This window comes from Larimichthys crocea, chromosome XXIII (assembly GCF_000972845.2).
Source record: "Larimichthys crocea isolate SSNF chromosome XXIII, L_crocea_2.0, whole genome shotgun sequence".
In the NCBI taxonomy this organism is placed as follows: Eukaryota; Metazoa; Chordata; class Actinopteri; family Sciaenidae; genus Larimichthys; species Larimichthys crocea.
Window position 1 is genome coordinate 2,370,129 of NC_040033.1, and position 20,599 is coordinate 2,390,727.

General features: G+C 41.7%; 3 protein-coding genes across 5 annotated transcripts; 2 read left to right on the forward strand and 1 right to left on the reverse strand.

The window, feature by feature from the left end:
- The first annotated feature begins 207 nt into the window (after positions 1-207).
- On the forward strand, positions 208-2,758 carry lsm5 (LSM5 homolog, U6 small nuclear RNA and mRNA degradation associated). The gene is made up of 5 exons (XM_010754111.3): positions 208-352; positions 1,691-1,786; positions 1,869-1,896; positions 1,976-2,048; positions 2,523-2,758. The coding sequence occupies exons 1-5, from the start codon at positions 307-309 to the stop codon at positions 2,553-2,555; spliced, it is 276 nt and encodes a 91-aa protein (XP_010752413.1). The 5' UTR covers positions 208-306; the 3' UTR covers positions 2,556-2,758.
- Positions 2,759-2,768: 10 nt separating this feature from the next.
- On the reverse strand, positions 2,769-6,269 carry psme2 (proteasome activator subunit 2). Its single transcript, NM_001303330.1, is given in 11 exon segments — positions 2,769-3,082; positions 3,170-3,256; positions 3,484-3,538; positions 4,185-4,252; positions 4,330-4,398; positions 4,477-4,574; positions 4,655-4,703; positions 5,460-5,546; positions 5,641-5,703; positions 5,781-5,813; positions 6,093-6,269. Coding segments are annotated over 11 exon segments (738 nt in total). The 5' UTR covers positions 6,141-6,269; the 3' UTR covers positions 2,769-3,001.
- Positions 6,270-7,399: 1,130 nt separating this feature from the next.
- Positions 7,400-19,041, forward strand: LOC104939164 (E3 ubiquitin-protein ligase RNF31). Of its 3 annotated transcripts, none has more exons than XM_019254509.2 (24): positions 7,400-7,581; positions 8,872-9,077; positions 9,720-9,866; positions 9,953-10,108; positions 10,208-10,264; positions 10,694-10,793; positions 10,907-11,068; positions 11,154-11,304; positions 12,014-12,165; positions 12,249-12,391; positions 12,490-12,735; positions 13,154-13,486; positions 14,657-14,842; positions 14,948-15,154; positions 15,246-15,419; positions 15,564-15,662; positions 15,791-15,886; positions 15,973-16,087; positions 16,187-16,299; positions 16,433-16,546; positions 16,629-16,677; positions 16,829-16,925; positions 18,273-18,438; positions 18,556-19,041. In XM_019254509.2, the coding sequence occupies exons 2-24, from the start codon at positions 8,874-8,876 to the stop codon at positions 18,601-18,603; spliced, it is 3,315 nt and encodes a 1,104-aa protein (XP_019110054.2). In that variant the 5' UTR covers positions 7,400-7,581; positions 8,872-8,873; the 3' UTR covers positions 18,604-19,041. The 3 variants fall into 3 exon arrangements, with proteins under 3 accessions (XP_019110054.2, XP_019110056.2, XP_019110055.2); XM_019254511.2 differs by lacking the exon at positions 7,400-7,581 and adding an exon at positions 7,699-7,719; XM_019254510.2 differs by lacking the exon at positions 7,400-7,581 and adding an exon at positions 7,734-7,759.
- The last annotated feature ends 1,558 nt before the right edge of the window (positions 19,042-20,599 follow it).

Below are 20,599 nucleotides of genomic sequence, written 5' to 3' on the forward strand. Positions count from 1 at the left end.
TCTTTGTTACAGTAAAACGATGACGTCATGTGTCGATCAGGCGCCACCGTGTGGAAAACCGTTAAAGCGCACACTTTAATGTTTTTTAATTTAATATCTGTTCAGTTACATGTTTGTGTTTAAAGCATTGGTTTCTGATCAACACTAAAAAAATAAATAATAATAATAATAATCAAACATAACAAACAAACGATCTTTGCCGTTAGTTGCTCGTTGACGATCTGGGCTCGATTGCTTCATTGCTCGCTCCGGGGTTCTTCTATCGATTGGTTCTGGCTGCGCGCGGAGGAGAGGAAGACGCACATCATGGCGGCTACTCCGGCTACGAACCCGTCCCAGCTGCTCCCGCTCGGTTCGTTACCGGCTAAATAACGTCTAATAATGTCGCTCTTATGTTTTTATATCAATAAATAGCATCTAGTGTTAAAAGCCAGAGTGCGGTGTGTGAGCTTTGAGGCGGGAGTTTAGATATCTGCGATGTTTGTGTTAGCTCATAGGTTAGCATCATGCGCTCGTGATGGTGCTAAAACTAATTTAAATAATAATTAACTAAATTATGTTAATATTTGTTTCATCTTTCACTGTTTTTCCTGTGAATTACTGTTTAATCTTATTTTGAAAGGTCTGCTACAGAAAACTATCTAAACATGTGCTTTTATTTTGAAGGATCACACGGTCCAATAATGTAAAATAGCAGTTCAGTCATTTATAATTTAATTTAAAAACTAAATTATGTTAATATTTGTTTAATCTTTCACAATTTTTCTTGTGAATTACTGTGTATTTTTATTTTGAAAGGTCTGCCACAGAAAATCTAAACGTGCTTTTATTTTGAAGGATCACACGGTCCAATAATGTTAAATAACTGCAGAGTTTAGTCGTTTATAATTTAATTTAAACAATAATTAACTAAATTATGTTAATCTTTGTTTCATCGTTGACTATTTTTTCTTGTGAATCACTGTTTAATTTTATTTTGACAGGTCTACTTCAGGAAAACGTGCTTTTATATTGAAGGATCACAGTCCAATAATGTAAAATAAGAGTTCAGTCCTTTATAATTTAATTTAAATAATAATTAACTAAATTATGTAAATCTTTGTTTCATCGTGGACTATTTTTTTCTTGTGAATTACTGTTTAATCTTATTTTGAAAGGTCTGCTACAGAAAAGTATCAAAGCATGTGCTTTTATTTTGAAGGATCACAGTCCAATAATGTGAAATAACTGCAGAATTCTGTCATTTTTCAGGCTAAACATCAACATTAAATGAATATCTTGTGTATTTGAATTGTTGGTCAGTTTAAAAAGAGACATTTGAAGATGTTATTTATTGATTTAATTGTCAGTAAATGTCCAAATATTCCAATTTCAGCTTCTCAGATGTGAATATTTTCTGATATCTTTAGTCCTCTATGACAGTTGAATGAATATCTTATGCTTTGGGACTGTTGGTCAGTTAAAACAAGACCATCTGAAGATGTCACGTTCTGGGTTTTCTGCAACGATAAGACGATAAAACGATTATTTTGATAATTGATTAATAATTTTAGGTCATTTTCTTTATGTCACATGTGACTTTCTTTAGTCCTCTGTGGCAGTAAGCTGAATATCTTTGTGTTGTGGGCGAAACGAGACGTTTAAAGGACGTCATTGCGTCTTTAATCTCACGTTGTCTTCCTCCTTTCAGAGCTCGTGGATAAATGTATTGGCTCCCGGATTCACATCGTCATGAAAACCGACAAAGAAATCGTCGGCACCCTGCTGGGCTTCGACGACTTTGTCAGTATCCTTTAACACATTTTACTTGTGTTGAATGTGCTGCTGTGATTTTTTTTTTTTCTGTTTGCCTTAACTCAGTGTTTCAGACATGGTGCTGGAGGACGTGACAGAATTGTAAGTGCACTTCTTATTTTTATATTAATTAGTTATTTTTTAAGCTGACTTGAATGAACTCCTTGTTTTTGTGTTTCAGTGAGATCACACCAGAGGGAAGGAGGATAACCAAACTGGACCAGATCCTCCTCAACGGCAATAACATCACCATGGTACGTAATTATCCTGCACGTCTGGGATGTTTCCTTTGATTTGTGTATCTTTAGGTACGTTTAGACAGAGTCTGTCTGTTTGTGTTGAACGTAACTGCTGTGAAACTTTTTATTTCTCTGATTAATCGGCTTTATCGAAGCCAGCGCTCGCTCGCTCTCATTCACTGTTCATGTCACTCGACATAAGACGTAAATTGTGAGTCAGACTCAGATTTAGAAGCTGCTACGTAAAACAAACAAAGTTAGAACACAACAGGTAGAGTATCAGAGTTTAGATCTCAGTTTTTTCAAATCTCAGGTTTGCCCAATCGTGACGTCGGGTTGTGTCCGATCAAAAGTCAGATCCCGTTCAGCTTCTCCGCTGCAGATCGCTCATTTTTTGGTGTTTGGCCACAGCGTCTGATCCTGACTGTGTCCTTAATGTTGTTGTTGTTGTAGACCTTCATGGTTTAATTTATATTTTCTGTTTTGCAGCTCATACCCGGAGGAGAAGGTCCTGAAGTATGAGAATCGTCGCTGAACACTGACACAGATTTGTTTTGTGGATACAAACTTTACTTTGGTCGATGACTTCATTGTTTTGTTCTTATCGGATCGTTCCTTCTTTATGTTGATGGAAAATATTTTTGTAATAAGAGTTCTGTTTGAGTTAAATCGAAGTGTGTCATGAATCACTTTTTTATTTACAAATAAATGAGATTCCAACAACAGTTTGAAAAAAAAACAAGTTTTTATTTTTACTGTTTTTATTGGTTTTTTTTAATTCATTGTTGTACAACTCAGGTACAAACCTAAAGTGTCATAATACCATAGCAGTGTTAAAAACCTTTACTGTTTATCGAGATGAATAAGCAAAATTGGGAACTGATTTTTATCATTGCTAAACAGAGAGAGTTGATTGATATTGAATGCATCCTGATGACTACAGAATCTGTCCCTGAACGCCTCCTCCTTCAGTACATGGACGGTTTCTCCTCTCCTTTCGGGTTGGTCACCTTCTCCAGGTTCTTGCTGATGATGTCGTAAAGTTCAGCCTGTGGTAAAAACATGTAGAAAGCCGGTTTAAAGTTCTCCTCTGTGACAGGAGGCTGGTCAAACAACTTAAGACCTGTCTGACTTACGTAGAAGCCGCGGATGTCCATAACGATGACTTTGATCTCGGAGTAGACGGTCTCGTCCTTCTCGTGGACTAGCGAGCGGTAGTCCATCTGAAGGAAGAGAAAGATGGGCTTGCTGTCAACAAATCCCATAAAAAGGCCAGATAGTGCATTTGTTTGGGACTATTTTCAGACGTGGATTAATCCACTGGTGAGTGGGATTGAGTCTAAATAGACTAAAGTAGAAGTTCATGATCATAAAGTTGTTTCTGGATCTTTTCTTTGGGTTCGTTGACACTGTCAAATCAGACTTACACCTCGACACCGTGAACACTCACCACATGAGTATCTTTGGAAGCTTTTGCGACAGCGTCTCCTCTCTCTGAAAAGTACCTGGATGATTCAACAGAAATTTCAGTTTCAGAAGTGTTTGGAGGGTGAATAGTGAAACTTCCAACCATTAAACTTTAAGAGTCATGTGAAATACTGATTCATAGTCAGTGTAGACCTGAAAAGATCAACATCAGTTTAAGTGTACGTGATATTTGGAATAGTTTCACCACTATACCTTCCTGTGAAACGGCCCTTTTAAAAGGGAAACTGAATATCGATCAACGCTCTATTCAAAGTCACCAAACTTCAGTGACAAAAACATCATTTAACCTCGTAGAATATGGAAATTGCTCATCCACCGCTGCCTTGATTTGTTAGTTTGTGTTGTGTTTCTGTGTGACTTTGGTGTTTTGTCAGTTTAATTGCTGCAAATCGAGGCAACGGTAGACGAGCATCTTTCTGTGCGCTGCAAGGTCAGATTAAGCTTTTTGCCAGTGAAGTTTGGTGTCTTTGGAGAGAGAGTGATATAATCTGTTACGACCCAGCTCATGAGGGGAAAGGTAGTAACGTAAAACCAGCTGTAACTAACTGCCAACCTAAGCAGTGATCACTGTACGACATGTAACACAGCAACTATGGATCAGTACCTTGTATAAACCCACTTCAGACACCCTTTAACACTAAAAACCATTTGTATCCAACCTACTTGTTGATGTTGACCTGAAAAGTCTCGACTTTGGTCTTCACAGCACCGATTCTCTCCAAGATTTTCTCCTGCGGTGAAAAGAATCATTTGCAGTTCATTCAAACTTCACCTCAGCATGCGTGAACAGGACGGGAAAAAAGAGTACCTGGACGGCAACACCGAAGTCATTCCCGTCTTCTATTTTTGGGATGAGGTGCTGAATCCAACAGGAGATCTACGGCAAACAGAAGAGTTTAATTTAAAACATTCAAACTTGTTTTAGAGAAGAAACCCACTCGTGAGATTCACTTACAACGTTGATGCTCTCTCTGAGAGCGACGATCTCCGGCTTCACCTTCTCCAGGAGCGCCGTGATCTTCTCGTTCCCCTTGATGTAGCCACATTTAGGAGCTGAGGGACGAAGAGGAGACACGAGGCGCCATAAACACAGTGAACGTCACAAAAAAAACAACAAATATTCTTATTTTTACCTTTCTTCTTCTTCTTCTCATCCTCTTCATTCTTGTCTGTCTCCATTTCCTGTGAGATCAATCATTTGCTCAGTTTATCAGATACACCAAGCTCAAACTAACCTAATAAAACTACTGTAATTAATCCTTTAAAGGTCCAGTGTGTGAGATTTAGTTTAATACTCATTTAACATGGGCATACATGTTTAACCGCTCTGTTTCTACAGCAGCCCAGAGCAGAAAAAACTAAACACTGACTCTAGATGGAGCCTATAATGTTTGGGAGGGTGAGGCGAGAGGGTTGCAATCAGCTACAACATGCACTGAACGTTATAAGCTTCATTACGGGAGGATTTATCGCAAAACAGTCGTGTTAGATTGCATCAATTTTTAGCAAGGTATACCTAATAAACTGACAACTTTTAGAACATGCACCATGTCTGCATACGTCCTGTCGTAATTTGCCTTTTTTATTTTTGATCGTGATAGTAGAAACAATGCAGGGAAAGAGAGAGGGGTGACATTCGATACACTAGAAGGGCACAAAAAGAGGAATGATCGCACAGAGTTTTGAGCCTCTGAGGATCTAATTTGTAATCCAGCCAACACAAAACAGCTGATTGCAACAGATCTTCACTGTTAGGTTGTGCTGATTCTTTCTTTATTTCAATTACCAGACAAAGAATGAAGTAAAACACACAGCAGGAGAAGCAAGGCGCACATTTCTGCAGCTGCAGGAGTGTGTCACTAACGCCAAAGCGACCGCTGAGGTGTCTTATCATGTAGTGAGTATAGTTTTGTGTAAAACACAGTGTTGGGACTGTACCTCCTCCTCCGGGGATGGAGGGTCCGGTATGGGGATGTCGAGGGGAGCGTGCAGCGAGCTCATGTCTGAGATGTTGAGGGCATCATCCTGCAAAAAAAAAACACACACAGACAGCGGTGAACAACGTCCAAAGTTCACAGGTTGAAGGTCATGTTGCTGTTAAAACAATGAAGCTGCTGACCTTGAGAAAAGCATCCAGCTGCACGATCTTCAGGGGGATGTAGTTGGAGAACAGATTATCTGCCTGGAAAAGACAAAAAGTTGAATTATGCTGCATGTTTTTAAAATAAAAAACAAAAATAAACATGTGGATGAACAAACCTCCTGATAGAGGCCCTGGCGGAAGATTTCCACCTGTAGAAAACACGATAAAAACATTATTTAAGTTGCTGACTCATGTTTTGAAATCCATTTTTGAAAGATTTACTTTCGTTTTCCTCTCACACTCGGGACTTTCCGTGTGTTTAACCAAATGCAGCTCACTCTGTTCTGAACGCATCAGCTCTGAACGTTTCACACACATAAAAAAACAACAACTAACAAGCTGCTGTTCGTAATATTTAAAGTCTTTTAGCATGTAGCACGTAGCCCCTGTGGCAACTGAACGAAGCGCGAGCACGTCGGTGAACTCACCTGTCCAGCGCTCGCGCGGCTGATCTTCAGAGTGGAGGTCTTAGACATGACTCAGCGGGTTTTCCTTCACCTGTTGCAGACAGAAAACGAATAAAGGCGTGAAGTTTTCAGGTGGATTCAGGCGTGTGCAGCAGAGGACGATGTGTCTGTGTGTGTCTTTTTTTTTATTTCCTCATTGAATTTACTTTCGATTTCAGGTCGGATGATGCAGCTTGCGCCTCCCACTGTCCTCCCTCCTCCTCCTCCTCCTAAATGTGAAGGGTTCAGAAGACAGCAAAGGAGGTGCTACAGCTTTATTAGTGCATAATAAATCATTAAAATAAAGGTAAATACCCTCAGTTCATTGCTGAGTCACGTGTTGGTGCAGTTGAAATAAACTTGTGCAGCAAATTTCATGCAAACATGCAGCCCAAAGAGCAATGTCTGTCTATGAACAGCAGTAACATCTGTAGACAGTGGTGCAAATGATGCTGAAATCATACAGCAGCTTCTGTTGTGTTGTTGTGTTTATACATGAGGTAGATATTACAGTATATACAGTATGCATGGCATGAATACTGCTGCCCCCAAACTATAAAGTGTGGTAGTTACAATTACAATTATAATACTGCATCAATAATAATGTTAGACCGACAATAATTGGGTAATATAGTATATATACTACTAGTAGTAGTAGTAGCATTACAATGACAGAGGCTCTGCTGCCCAATGAGTACTTTTACATTTCATACTTTAAGTACTTTTGTAATTTTTATAATTTTGAATGCATTAATTTTGCTTGCAGTATTTTCACAATATTGCTACTTTTACTTCAATAAAGGATCTGAACATGTATGTACACAAAACACAAAACTATTGTAACAGTTTAGTAAATGTATTTATTTATCCACTGTTTACATTTAGTCTGCTGTACATAGATATGCATACTGTCATATCCACCTGCCTCATGTACACAATACTCATACTATACTCATGTCCATATACTTATGCAAATATATATATACTTTTGAATATGTATACAGTTATTTTTTATGTCATGTTTGCGCCTACCTGTCATGTCCCTTTGTCTTCTAAACTGTACTTATGTCTATACCTGTATGTACAAAGTAAGTCAAATTCCTCAATAAAGCGATAAAAAGCTTTATACCAATAAATAAAAAAATAAATCAATAAAAAAAACAAGTTGTAGAAGAAAATAAAATCCGCTTTTATTTTGAAAATCCAAAGACTCGCACAGGAAAGTAGCGCCGGAAGTCTGGACGTCAAACTTGGAGTTCCGCATTTTGAAGCTACGTTTACATTAGCTTCGAGCTTCACACACACACACACACACACACACACACACAGAGCAGAGGAGGTCACAACTCTCAACCGATTATATTAATTAAAAAAAATAAATCTTTATTTTTTAAATTAATGTCAACATAAAGACTTCCGGCGGACACGCGGGACGGAGGGAATAACCGTCGAAGCTCGCGACGTTCGGCAGGTTTGTAGTTTAACGGCTGTTTTTAAAAAAAAAAAAAAAGTTTCGGTTTCAACTGACGAGAAATGTTGTTGCAAACTAACCGACACACAACCCGAGAGGTTTAACGGCGTCTTTAACTGAGAGTTAACGTTTTTAACGGTAAGTTAACGTTTTTAACGGTGAGTTAACGTCTTTAACGGTGAGTTAACGTCTCTACCGAGGCTGTCTGTCGGTGTTTGTTGTTTACTTCAGTCTGTGATTAGCCCTGGACTTTCCTCAAAGTCATGTGGTAAAATTAAAAGTGAAAATGTTCAGGACAAATGAAACCAAAGACTTTAAAAAAGGCTGCTCTCAACATTAAAACGTTAATTAAAGTGTTAAAGTGTCAAGTCTCTGTTAGTTTTCTGCTTTAAATCTGATTAATTCACCTGCATACTCCAAGATTTTATAACATATATGTCGAATTATTTTAATTTATTATGCTACTTTTATGTAAATATTCATTTTAACTGTTTTCCTGCCTCATGTGAATTATTATTATCTTATATTTACTATGTTTTCTATTTAAAATGCACCATGTAGAGTGTATACATGCATATTTTTATTTACTTATTTATTTATATTTATTTTATCTTGTGCGGGTAGTGCTTTTTATTAATTTTTTTATTTTATTGTTTTATTTTATCTTTCTGTTATCTACTTCATGTTTCTATTGTGTTTTATCTTTTTGAAAACCCTGTGTTTGCTAAAATCCTGCTATATAAATAAAGTGGATTGGATTAAAAGATACACCTGACGGTTTGCCAGGTATTGAATCGTGTGGAAAATATTCTTACATCCTGTCAAACTTCAATCTTGACTTCACGTCTAACACTTTTACCAAAATAGTTTTTTTAATCTTTGTTTTTCTTTTTCGACCTTCAAACCACGTTCACGTCTTTCAGAAGAGAAGCAGCTTTTTTATATTTCCGTGTTTGTTGGATAAATTAGTTATAAATCAATCAATCCCTGAAGTTTAGATTGTCTGACTTCACAAAGAGAAGATTAAGATTAAAGGAAAAACTATTATATAACAACCTCAGCCTCTCAAATGTGAATATTTTCTGCTTTCTTTAGTCCTCTCTGATAGTAAACTGAATGTCTTTGGGTTGTGGACAAAACAAGACATTTTGTGATCAATATTTTTCTGACGTTTTCTGGGCCAAACAGCTAATCAATCAGGAAATAATCTTTAGCTTTACCCTGGAAGCTGCACAGCGATATGTTTTCTTCTGCTTTTTATTGAGCATCAAACTTTCTCCTCCGTGACAGAAATGAGCGGCGGCCCTGCCTCCGTCCAGATGGACGAGGTCAGGAGGAGATCCCTGTCCCTCCTGTCCTCGTCAGGTAATGCCCAGGACGTGAAAGCTGAAGTCCAGACCATGGCCGGCATCCCTCTGCCTCTGTCGGAGAAGTACCGTCAGTTTGGAGTGGAGGCCATGCTGAGGGAGAACACGGCCGGACGCAACAGACAGGAGGTGAAGTCTGAAACTGCACAACACACCATGAACCCTGAACTCAACTTTATCTCTCTGCTTACATGCATGGGTCATTGAAAGTACCGTAACAGTAATTAACCTCGATCCATGTCTCAAACTATGCTCTGTTGGGTCCCTAAGGGAATAAGGCCTGGAAAGTCCTTGAATTTGCCTTGAAAGTTGTATTCTAAGTCAAAACAAAAAGCGATATCCGACCACTAGAGGGCAGAAAAACCACAAAATACAAACACAGAGCAACACAGAGTGTCAGTACTCGCACATACACACGAGATGACACAAATTTAGTCATTTTAAATGTTTAAATCCAAAGTTTTTCTCTGAATCAAGGATCGACTGATGTGGGATTGTGAAAACAGTCGTCTTCAGTTATTAAAGCTGTAACGGCAAAAACAAAAGACAAAAAATTATTAAAAAATACATTTTATGTGCCAATATTTACTAGAAATTGTTAAAAACTTGGACTATAATAAAATAAGTTCTTATATGAATGAATAATACTTAAATTTTAGGTAATTTCTATAAAAATAAGCTCTTTTCTTAAATGTTTCATAAACATAAATATAGGCTCTGACTCATTGATGGAAACCCCGGCTGGCATTACTAACCACTCTTCTTCTTCAGGTTCTGGAGTCTTTGAGTAGACTGGTCAAGGCCTTGAGTATCCTGGAGAAGTACGGCTGCAACCTGACGAGTCCCACCAGGCCCAGATACTGGAGGAGCGTCAAGCACAACAACCCCGTCTTCAGGACGACGGTGGATGCCATCAAGGTTAGATCGAAGCTTCTTGATTTTCTTGTAGAAAATATTTGTTTAGTTTGTAATCGTTCTTGAACAATCCTCGTTTTCTTCCACAGGGAGGCCGGAGAGTCCTCTACCTGTACGGTTACACCAATCAGCAGGTCGATGGCCTCAGTTTCCCCGATGAAGTCACCGAACCAGACGCGGAAAAAGTTGCTGCAGTGACGCTGGAGGTCATGACCTTACGCACAGAGGTGGACATGCTCATCAAGGTTTGTGTTTGTTTGTGAGCAGTCCTTGTTGTTGTTGTTGTTGTTGTTTGTGTGTAAAGAAAACTCAGTGTTCCATTTCTTATGTCTCTGTTTGTTCAGGGCACTCATCCTCACCTAGAACACTTCCAAGATGTCATCCCATTTATCACCCAGCAGGTCTGTACCAACGTTGAGTTGTCAGCACTTGATCACTCTGTGTGAACTGTTCAAAGACGCAAGATATAAAAAGCAGCTTCAGGCAACGAAAACACAGGCTGTCATCAACGCTCTCTCTTTGAACCCAGTTTCGTCACGCATTTATTCGCCCTGAGGAGGAACAGTGATATTATTTCTTTCAGTATTTGTAACCTCGTCATCCTTGATGAGCCACAATCTCACTCTTTTCTTTTCTTTCCATGTTTATTCAATGAAAATCAGCTTAGAGAGCAGACAGACTCATCGCAGATTCCTAGTGACAGATTTTGTGTTGTAGCTGCCGTCCAATGACAAAAAAAACTCATATTACCTTCACACAGCTCCTGTGTTAAACACAGAGCATGCACTGTTCATGATGAAGAGTGTTGACTGTGATGCTGGTTTCTTCAGGAGAAACCGGTGAGTGACTCTGCAGACGAGCAGCCGGTAGACAAACCCGAAGTCCTGTCTCCTCTACCTAAACCCGCTCAACCTCTGAAACCTTCGACAGGTGAGCTGCAACACACCTCACTGCCTGCTTCTTCACCAGTGTGCAACTAAAAACAGATTAATTAAATTAAATATTAGGTTTGATTAATAGGTTTCCTTCTTTCTGATGTCCAGGCTCTCCTGTAGCGAGTGACTGTAACTTGTGTGGCGGTCCCTCGTCCCTCGTTTGCCCGTCCTGCGACAATCAGCCTCTCTGTGACGCATGCGATGACCTCTTTCACCGCCACCCGTCCAGAGCCAATCACAAGAGAGATAAAATCCATAAAACCAAACCAGGTATGCTAAAAAAAAAAAAACAGGAAATTCAAAAGTGAAGTTTGTTTTTGTTGCTTTTAACTCTTTTTTTCGTGTTTGTTTGTAGAAACCTGCAGCATCTGCGGGATTTCCTCCGTTCACGCTCAGTGCTCCACGTGCGTCCAGAGGTTGTGTCGGAAATGTGACCTGCTTTTCCACTCTCACCCCGACCGCAAAGGACACAACAGAACCAATATCACACCAGCTAAAACATCCAGGTGAGGAGAACAGGAAGTTTAAACCAGGTTCGCTTCCTCATTCGGCAGCGTTGCGGTCCAGTTATCAGAGCGGGTGGTGAGATCGTTTGTGCAAAAGGAAGTACCACGATGATGAGTTAGGCACAAAGACCAAGCTGCTACGACCGTCAGGCGGTTTCATCTTCAGTAACGCTGAATCTTCAAACTGGATCCCGCGTATTGGACATTCAGACCAAGTGCTGCACCCTCCATGTGTCCGGGAAGGGGACCACACATCCAGCTTTACACACACACAATAAAACACTACAAGTAAAAGCTATCCATAGCTGTAACACCAAAGTTGGTGTGGAGCCATCATAACAAACTTTAAAAAACACAGTTAGCTGCAGAAAACAGTCAAAATAAGAGATCCGTGTACAGAGGCTCAGCTCTTGCTGCAGCAGCCCAGGGTTTGAATCTGATCTGTGGCCCCTTGTTGCAGGTCATTTCCTCTCTCTCTCTCTCTCTCTCTCTCTATCTCTCCACTTTCTTGGCACTCTTCAGCTGCAGCTATAAAATAAAGGTTCCAAAAAAAACACCCAAAACACAAGAGATTTAAAAAAATAAGACAGTCGTTGTCCTGTGAGATGCAGCCAGCATCTCTAAGTTTTATGTTTGTCTAACTCTTGTCCTATAAATACAAGTTAAATGATGAGTTTACAGTGAACTGTAAATGTTTCTTTGCCTCCAGTCCGTCTCTGTCGCCCTGGGAGTGCTCTCATTGCACCACAGTGAACGAGATGCGAGCCGTCCTCTGCGCGACCTGCGAGCGGCCTCGACTCGCTACGGCAGCCTCCAACGTTCAAGAAAGCCTGATGTCGGTTCCTACGTCTCCCAACACGGGTGAGACTAAGACACACATGTGAATAATAATTAACTTCAATTCTTAAGTTACAAAGTGACTTACAATGTGCTCGACCCCTCAGAGTGGCAGTGTAAGAGCTGCACAGTTGTGAATCAAGGCAGCAGCATCCTCTGTGAGGTGTGTGAGCGCCCTCGTCTGGCCACTCGCCCGCCCGTCGCTCCGGTTCTGTCCAGCCCAGGATCTCTGTCCGACTCTGGGACAAAGGTTTGTCTCACTGTCCTTGGTCTTTCGATCTCTGGTGTTTGTTTAAGTACGTTCTCATCACACATATTTCTACATGAATCATTTTGTTTCTTTCACAGTGGATGTGTCAGTTCTGCACCTACGTAAACACCAAGCCGGCTCTGGTGTGTGAGATGTGCAACCTGTCAGGTAAAGACTCTCCCACCGGAGTTTCTCTGCCCCTGTCCCTCCAGCAGACTCCGTCCAGCACCAAAGATCAATCGCAGCCGGTCACGAGGCCCCAACCGAAGCCGAGACTCAACACGGATCTGAGAAGGCAGAAGACGATGAGGGAAGACGGCCTCGCTCTCATCCACCAGATCAGAGTGAGTCAACACTGAAAAATGTCACGAAGCTCACATTTTCCCGTCACTCGTGAACAAGTCTCCGCAATCCACCGTTTGTTGGCAGCTCATTGCTGATTATTTCAGCTCTTTATCGCAGATGATCAACAAAAAGTTAATAGAGAAAAATATTATATGTGTTTTTAAAAGTAATTTATGAAGAAAAAAGTCACTGGTTTCAGTTCAAATGTAAGAATTTGCTTCCTTTATTTAGCTTTATATGATTGTAAATTAAATATTTTTGGGTTTTCATTTATTTATTTATTTGCAGGTCAATCTTAATTTTCTTTAAATGTCTTACTTTGTCCGACCAACAGTTCAAAATATTTCGTTTCTCGTCACATAAAATAAAAAAAAGGCAGAATAAAGTAAAAACATTCTCCCTGTTTTGTCTCCGTAGGAAGCAGAAAAGTGCGGCATCAGTCCTGAGGAGGTGTATGCGGCCATCCTGTGCTCCAGCAGCAACAACACTAAACCGTGCGACTGGGTGACGTCGGAGCTGCCTCACCTGCTGGATGAAATCTGCGCCATGGCGGCTTCCGTCCAGCTAAACTACAAAGCGGGGGATTGTGGGATACAACCCACGGTGGTGAGGGACGGAGAGGAGCCGGAGCAGAGCGTCCCCGGTGAAGGCGTGAAGCTGTCCAGAGCCGAGGCCAAGCTGGCCTGGCTGGCAGCCGGAGGAGACACAGACCGAGCGGTGAAACAGCTGCTGAGAGACCGACAGCACAAGGTGGGAAAACAAAACATTAATACTGCATGTATTTGTATTTTTATAAAATAAAGCATCCAGCTAAAAGAACCTCCGGGTCGTTCACACAGCTCCTGCTGTGTACCTGTCGGTGTCAGGGAGTCTTCAGCTTTGATGCTGAGTTCAGCTGAAGTTCAGTGATTTTTCTTTTTTCCTCCCGTCCGGAAGAATCGTACTCTTATCTCAACCTTGAAACTTATCCAAAATAAAAAACACTCCCCACACAAACCTGCCGTTATAAACGACAGTTATTCATCCGACACACGCCTCCCTACCAAAGCTTGTAACAACTCACAGCTGTGTTTTTAACTGTAGGGACATTTCTCCTTGAGCCTCGGGCTGGTCAGAGTTAAAGGAAGCTTTCATATGTAATCTCTCTCACAAAGGCCGACTGAGGAGTCCTGACTTCACTTCTCTGCGCAGGGAGTCATGACTTTGTCCTCCTGCCCTCTTTATCTTCACTGTCTTATAGAGAGTTACATAATCGTGAGTTCACTCTTTAAAAGAGCAAAGTCACATGCAGCAGAGTATTGATCCTAAAACTCAACAACGTCACTTGAACTTTACGTGTACCGTGCATGGGTGATAAGGTTGCAAAGCCCTGAGGGTTGCTCCATTCACACATTCATATCTTCTTAAGACACTTAAGAAGATATCGTCCACTTCCACACACAGCTCACATTAGCGTCGTTACACATTCATCTTGACACCTACATCCCATAAATCAACAAAGTTTACGGTAGATAAAACGATTACAGTGTTACGGTAGAGTTTCGCCACTATGTTGCCAATGTAGCAGCAGAGTCGCTCAGTTTAGTTTCTGTGTTTTTAGTCGCTGTATTCCCCAAAATAACATCAAACACAGAAGATCTATATCCCAACATCCTTCATAGGTTTGTGTCAGGGTTCTATCCGTTAATCCTTCTCTTTGTTTGGATGTTTTGAGTTTGGAAAAGTTGTTTCTCGTCTGTGTTTTGTTCCAGCTCTTAATTGAAGCAAAATCTCACTGGATTTTCTGGCTACGTCATGAAATCTATGAACCGTTTGTTCCCCCGAAATTCAGCCTGACGAAACGTTTCATATCTCCACAAACTCTCAGCTGAACTAAATCTTAATCTACTCTCCCTCCCTGTTGTCTTTGTTTGTGTTCAGATGAAGGAGCTCCACTCTCTGGGCTTCAGGGACTCGTCTCAGTCTGAGGAGGCCCTGCGGCTAAGCGGCGGCGAGGTGAAGGGCGCCCTGTCTCTGCTGCAGCGCCCCCTCCTGGAGCCTTTCCACCAGCGTATTTGGACCGACCAGCCCGAGCCGCCGATTGATCCCAAAAATCCAGACAAACAGGTTCGACCGCAGGGCAGATCACACACACACAGCTGTGTTGATGCATGTCTAATTATATTCGAGGTGTGGTGTTTTAATTGCCTTGTCCTTGTTTGCTCTCTGCAGAGGATGTGCAGGCGTCTGCTGGCGCTGTACGACCTGCCCAGCTGGGGCCGCTGCGAGCTCGTCCTCTCGTTGCTTCAAGAACCGGACGTCACCTACTCGCTGGAGGACGTCGTGCAAGCCGCGAAGGAGTCGCACGACAAAGATTTCATCCGCCGTCTCCTCAACAACGAGTGCCCCTGCTGTTTCAGCATCTTCCCCCGCAGCAAGGTGGGCGGGTCGGGAACATGACGGCGGTCTGAGCTCGACGTTCAAACACAGCACAGGCCGTTAATCTCGTCTTCTGCTCGCCACGTTTCAGATGCAGTCTCTGACTTCATGTCAGTGCTCCGTGTGCCACGAGTGCTTCGCGATGCACTTCACCGTCGCCGTGAGAGACAAACACATCAGAGACATGGTGTGTCCCGTCTGCAGAGAGCCGGACATCAACGACCCCGAACAACTGGACAGCTACTTTTCTACGCTGGCCATACAGGTACACACACAGAGAAACAAGAGCTCTGATTGGCTGCTTCAGTTTAACTTTAAACTTTAAAGGAGGATTAAAATAAATCTTAAAGACAGCAGGTTGATTATTAATGTTGCTGCTGTGTGAAATATTAACATTTTGTTTGTCCAGCTGCATGAATGCCTGGAGCCGGACGTGTACGACCTGTTTCATAAAAAGCTGACGGAGCACGCCCTGATGAAAGACCCGAAGTTCCTGTGGTGCTGTCACGTGAGTCCTTCGTCCCCGTCGCTCTTCTCTGCTCGGAGAGTTTTAAAATAAATCCAGAAATGATCAAAACATAAATAACTTCACACGACGATGCGTGTTAACATGAAGTCTGGTCCAATCGTCCTCAGTGCACGTCTGGATTCATCAACGAAATCAATGAAAACCAGCTGAAGGTCACCTGCCTGTCCTGCCACAAGAGTTTCTGCGCTCAGTGTAAGAAACCTGTGAGTATGAACACATCGTCCCTCACGTCCAGAGGCTGAATCTAACGTTTGATAAGACTCCGTTAACGCCCTCTCTCTGGTCGCAGTGGGAGTCTCAGCACCAGGTTCTGTCCTGTGAGCAGTTCCAGCAGTGGAAGAGGGACAACGACCCCGAGTACCAGAGGCAAGGCCTGGCCGGCTACCTGAGGGACAACGGCATCAGTGAGGACACGAGTCTCATTTCAGTTTTTTAAAGTGTTTACACACCGGTTAACTTTCTGTGTTATAACAGATTAACCAGGATGTGTTGTCTCTCCGCAGCCTGTCCTCACTGCAGGTTCCAGTACGCTCTGACCAAAGGCGGCTGCATGCACTTCAGCTGCTCCCAGTGCCGGTACCAGTTCTGCAGCGGCTGCAACAACTCGTACCACAAGGTGAGACCAAACCACGGCACGAAGTTTCTGCAGCACATTGATGTGCTACAGTGTGAAGACAGACACCTTTATCTCACCAGCTGATCTTCTAACGTTACCACATGTGTCGTGTTTGTGCTGTTTACTCTGGCAGACGGCGTGTAAGACGCCTCCGTGCAGTTACACCGGTCTACATGCTCATCATCCACGTGACTGTCTCTTCTATCTCAGAGACTGGGAGCCGGCCAGACTGCAGGAACTGCTCAAGGTACAGACGCCAAAACAACTCCCGTCTGTCAGCTTCATGAAAACAAATTTGTAGAAAGTTTAATTTATTATTTCCCCGTCAGATGAAGGGCGTGGAGTTCAACACAGATCCTTCGGCTGGAACTCAAACGGGTGAGGCAGCTTCTGTCCATCAGATAAAAACATCTTTGAACATTTAAATGCTTCCTCTTGGCTGCCTCGGGCTTCAGACATCTTTATTTACTGAATACATAAACACAAACATACACATTTCACTGACTCTGTCTCCTCCTGTGCGACGCAGACTCTTGTCGTGTGATGGAGCAGAAAGACGAGGAAGGCCTGCAGGTCGATTCGCCGTGTGGCATCCAGACGAAGCCGGGACAAGCCGGACTCTGCGAGTGAGTGTCCGACCACGATGCTAACGGAGGCCTGTGCTCGAGTTTCACTCAGGATTCAGACAAAGTCCTCAAAGTTTGGAAAATGCTCGATATCAACAGTTACGTTTTCATCGACACAATGAACAAAAAATCCTGTCCCGTCCTCATCGTCAGTCTGTCGTCTCCTGACGTGTTCACGTAGATACAATAAAATGATCAAAACAACAATCAGTTAATAAGAAACGCTGGTAAAATAAGTAGTAACGTATTCGAGGTGTGTATTAAGGCATTGAAAGTCTGGAAACGTCTGGTTTAAAGACCTTGAAAGGGCTTGAATTCTGCTCTGAGAAAGCCGTATCCAAACACTGTTTGAGTGAGAGGAAACTTAACCAGAAGGAAAAGGCTGAAGCTGGAGTAAAGCTGAAACATAAAACTTCAAGCGAGCTTGTTTTATGTATCTAAACATACTATGATAGAAAAACATACTATAATCCAAAATATTAGATTTCAACTCCTCGTTGCGGCACCAAAACTTTGTATTAACTGGAACTTTATTCTGGTTATAAATATTTTACAGCTTATCGAACTTTTGTCAAAAGTGTGTGAAGCACTAAAATCTGATATCAAATGTTACTTCTGGGAACTTTTGAAACTCTCTGACAGAGAAAGATGTTTAGCCTGGACTGAAGTTTAAACTGCAGAAGTCAAACTGTTTACTTTTGTGTCCGGGCAGGAAGTTAGACACTTCTCTCTCGGGGATGCTGCACTCACCACAACTCTCACGCAGGGAGGTCGTCTTGTTTGTGCATTCTTTCCTTGTCGCTCATTTTAATCTCCCTTCATTCAGGAAGCAGAGGTTAGAGCCGTGATCTTGTTTTGAGTTAAAAAGTCCTTCAAGAGGAAATACGATGCAACAAACCTCGTAAAATTTAGGAACAAACGTGAACTCTAGGAAGAGAGAACTTCAAGTCCAGCTCCTCGTTGAGCTCTCTCAGGTTTGGAGTGGCTATAATTTCTGTTTTTAATGAAAGGCTTCACTCGTACTGAGTTTTATTTTGAGCTGTCTTGTTTTGTTTCATTCTCTCACGCCGTCGTTTTCACAGAACAAACTCACTGTAACACTCCCTGCTCAACCCCAAACAGCTGACAGACACTAGACACACTTTAGCAGATATTTGCCTCAGGAGTTGTTCAAGACCAAAAATAGAGCAAAGTATCGACTTAAAAATGTCAGTATTGTGCTCACAACTCGTTTCTGCTGCCCCCCAAAGTGGCCCCAAAGAAAAAGAAAAATCAGTAATTGCAGGTTTAAAGTCCAAACTCTATAAATATCGATGCATAAAGATACACGTGTTTGTGTTGCTGCAGGAAGCACTACAGGGAGTACCTGGTGAGTCTGATAAACGCTCACTCTTTGGACCCGGCTCTGCTCTACGACGCCCACGAGCTGACCCGGGCCTGCGAGAGATACCAGGTGGACACGCAGAGAGGCGAGAACGAGGAGGACGACGCCTACCACGCTCGACAGCTCAAGGTGAGATACATCGGGAAAACGTCAACGGTTCACCGGTCCGCTGGACTGACTGCTCCGGTTCTGTCTGTCTTTACTCGTGGAGATTTAATCATATCTTTGTGTTTTTGCCCCTCGCAGAAACTGATGGAGGTTCCTCTTGGAGAGAAAGTTCCTCGAAACAAATAAAAGTTCCTCAGCAGAACGTCTTCAACAGTCGAGCGGTTCTGAAACAAGACTTGTGGTTTGCGGCTCTGTCTCTCTGTGTGTTGTCGTCTCCTTCCTCGTCTGTCATCATGATGAATAATCTGTTCGACCTGTTTCTCTGATCTTCATCTCAAACCTCTCTCTCTGTGTCTTCGGGCCACACTGACACATTTAAAGATTTATCTTTTGCACTTAAAGGAAACGTATGTTCGATTTTTATCTCCGAACATTGATTGTAGCAATACTGTGTGAAATCACGTAAACAACAGAAGAGTTAAACATCAGCAGCGTCTCCCTCTCGAACGTATAAATGTCAGACTGTTGATTTTCTGCTCTGTTTCACTTTGTAAACGATGAAAGATAAAGAAATATTTTGGATTTATTGATGCATAAATAATAATAAATGAGACTGCACTATGACCCTGTGAGTCGTCACTTTAAATCATTTAGTCACACTACACTAAAGAAGTTTTGTGAGCGACTTTCACTCATTTTTCTGCTCCTTTATACTTTAAACTCTAATAATAATAATAATGTACTTTTACATGTTGATGTATATAACTCAACCTTTGCCTCAATTTAGTTTAGTTTAATTTGATCATCTGACTCACAGATTAACAAGAGGTTACAGATCCTAAATGAAGCAATAAAAACATAAAATATCTGTGAAAATGATCAAATCTGTTTTATTATCTTTAATATTGAAGCAAAAACCTATTTAATTACCAAAAAAACTGCATTAAAACTATTTAATAGTCTTAAAGTAAACAGTTTGGATGAGTTTAAGTACATTTCTACATTAATAACTCAGCTAAGGAGAAGGTCGAAGGTGGAGTTGACCTCACCAACACACACACACACGCTTAATTTGCTTAATTCTTTAATGCAAACTGGATAAATAAATACATTATTTACAGGTTATTGCACCATCGCTACTTCTAATGCAGTGGTTCTTAACCTGGGTTCGATCGAACCCTAGGGGTTCGGTGAGTCGGTCTCAGGGGTTCGGTGGAGCCTCAGCCCTGGAATTTTTTATACCATTTGTTACAACATATCTTTGTGAGCAATCGTTTTCGAGGATGCTGGACATAAAAACTAAGAAAAGGAACAGACTTTGCTGTGAAAATGACATGAGACTGGCACTTGCCAAGGTGAAGCCACGCATATCTGAACTGGTCTCTCAAAGGCAACAGCAGAAGTCACACTGAGGTAAGTTGTTGTGAGTTCATGCACTGTGTTGGTTTTGTTATTTGAACAAGGTGATGTTAATGCACGGTTCATTTTGTGCACATATTTTATTTTTTACTAAAGAAGGGTTCGGTGAATGAGCATATGAAACTGGTGGGGCTCGGTACCTCCAACAAGGTTAAGAACCACTGCTCTAATGTAACAAAAATAATAGTTATGCTTGTTTATATTCCTAAAAATGAGACTGAAACTTTAAAATAAAACGTTTAAAGAGGAGCAAAACAACAAACAGTGACATGACAGAGTTGTTATTTGAGCTTTGGTGATGTTTAATTTGTAATTGGACGTTAAATAAAAAGGTTAAAGTGTTTTTGGTTGTGTGCATGTACATTTATATGTGTGTGTGTGTGTTGTCTCCCCCTGCAGGCACACACACACACAGCGCTTTTCTCATAAGTCACGTGATTTCTGGGAAAAGGAGCGTCTGCTGAGAGGCAGCAGAGTCCGGAGCTCAGAGCTCAGAGCCCGCAGAGAGAGCAGAGGGAGCAGGGACAGTCTGCAGCACGGCACGGCACGGCACGGTAAACGAAACTCAACTCCACTTCCTTAATTTGACATCGGCTCTGCTATAAATATCAAGACACCAGGTGAGAGCAGATCTGCGCGTTTAAATTTAGAAATGGGATTTTATATATTTATATAAATAAATACAGTGTGTTTGTTTGTTTAATGTCTGGACTGAAGCTTGAACCACACACACACACACACACACACACACACACACACACAC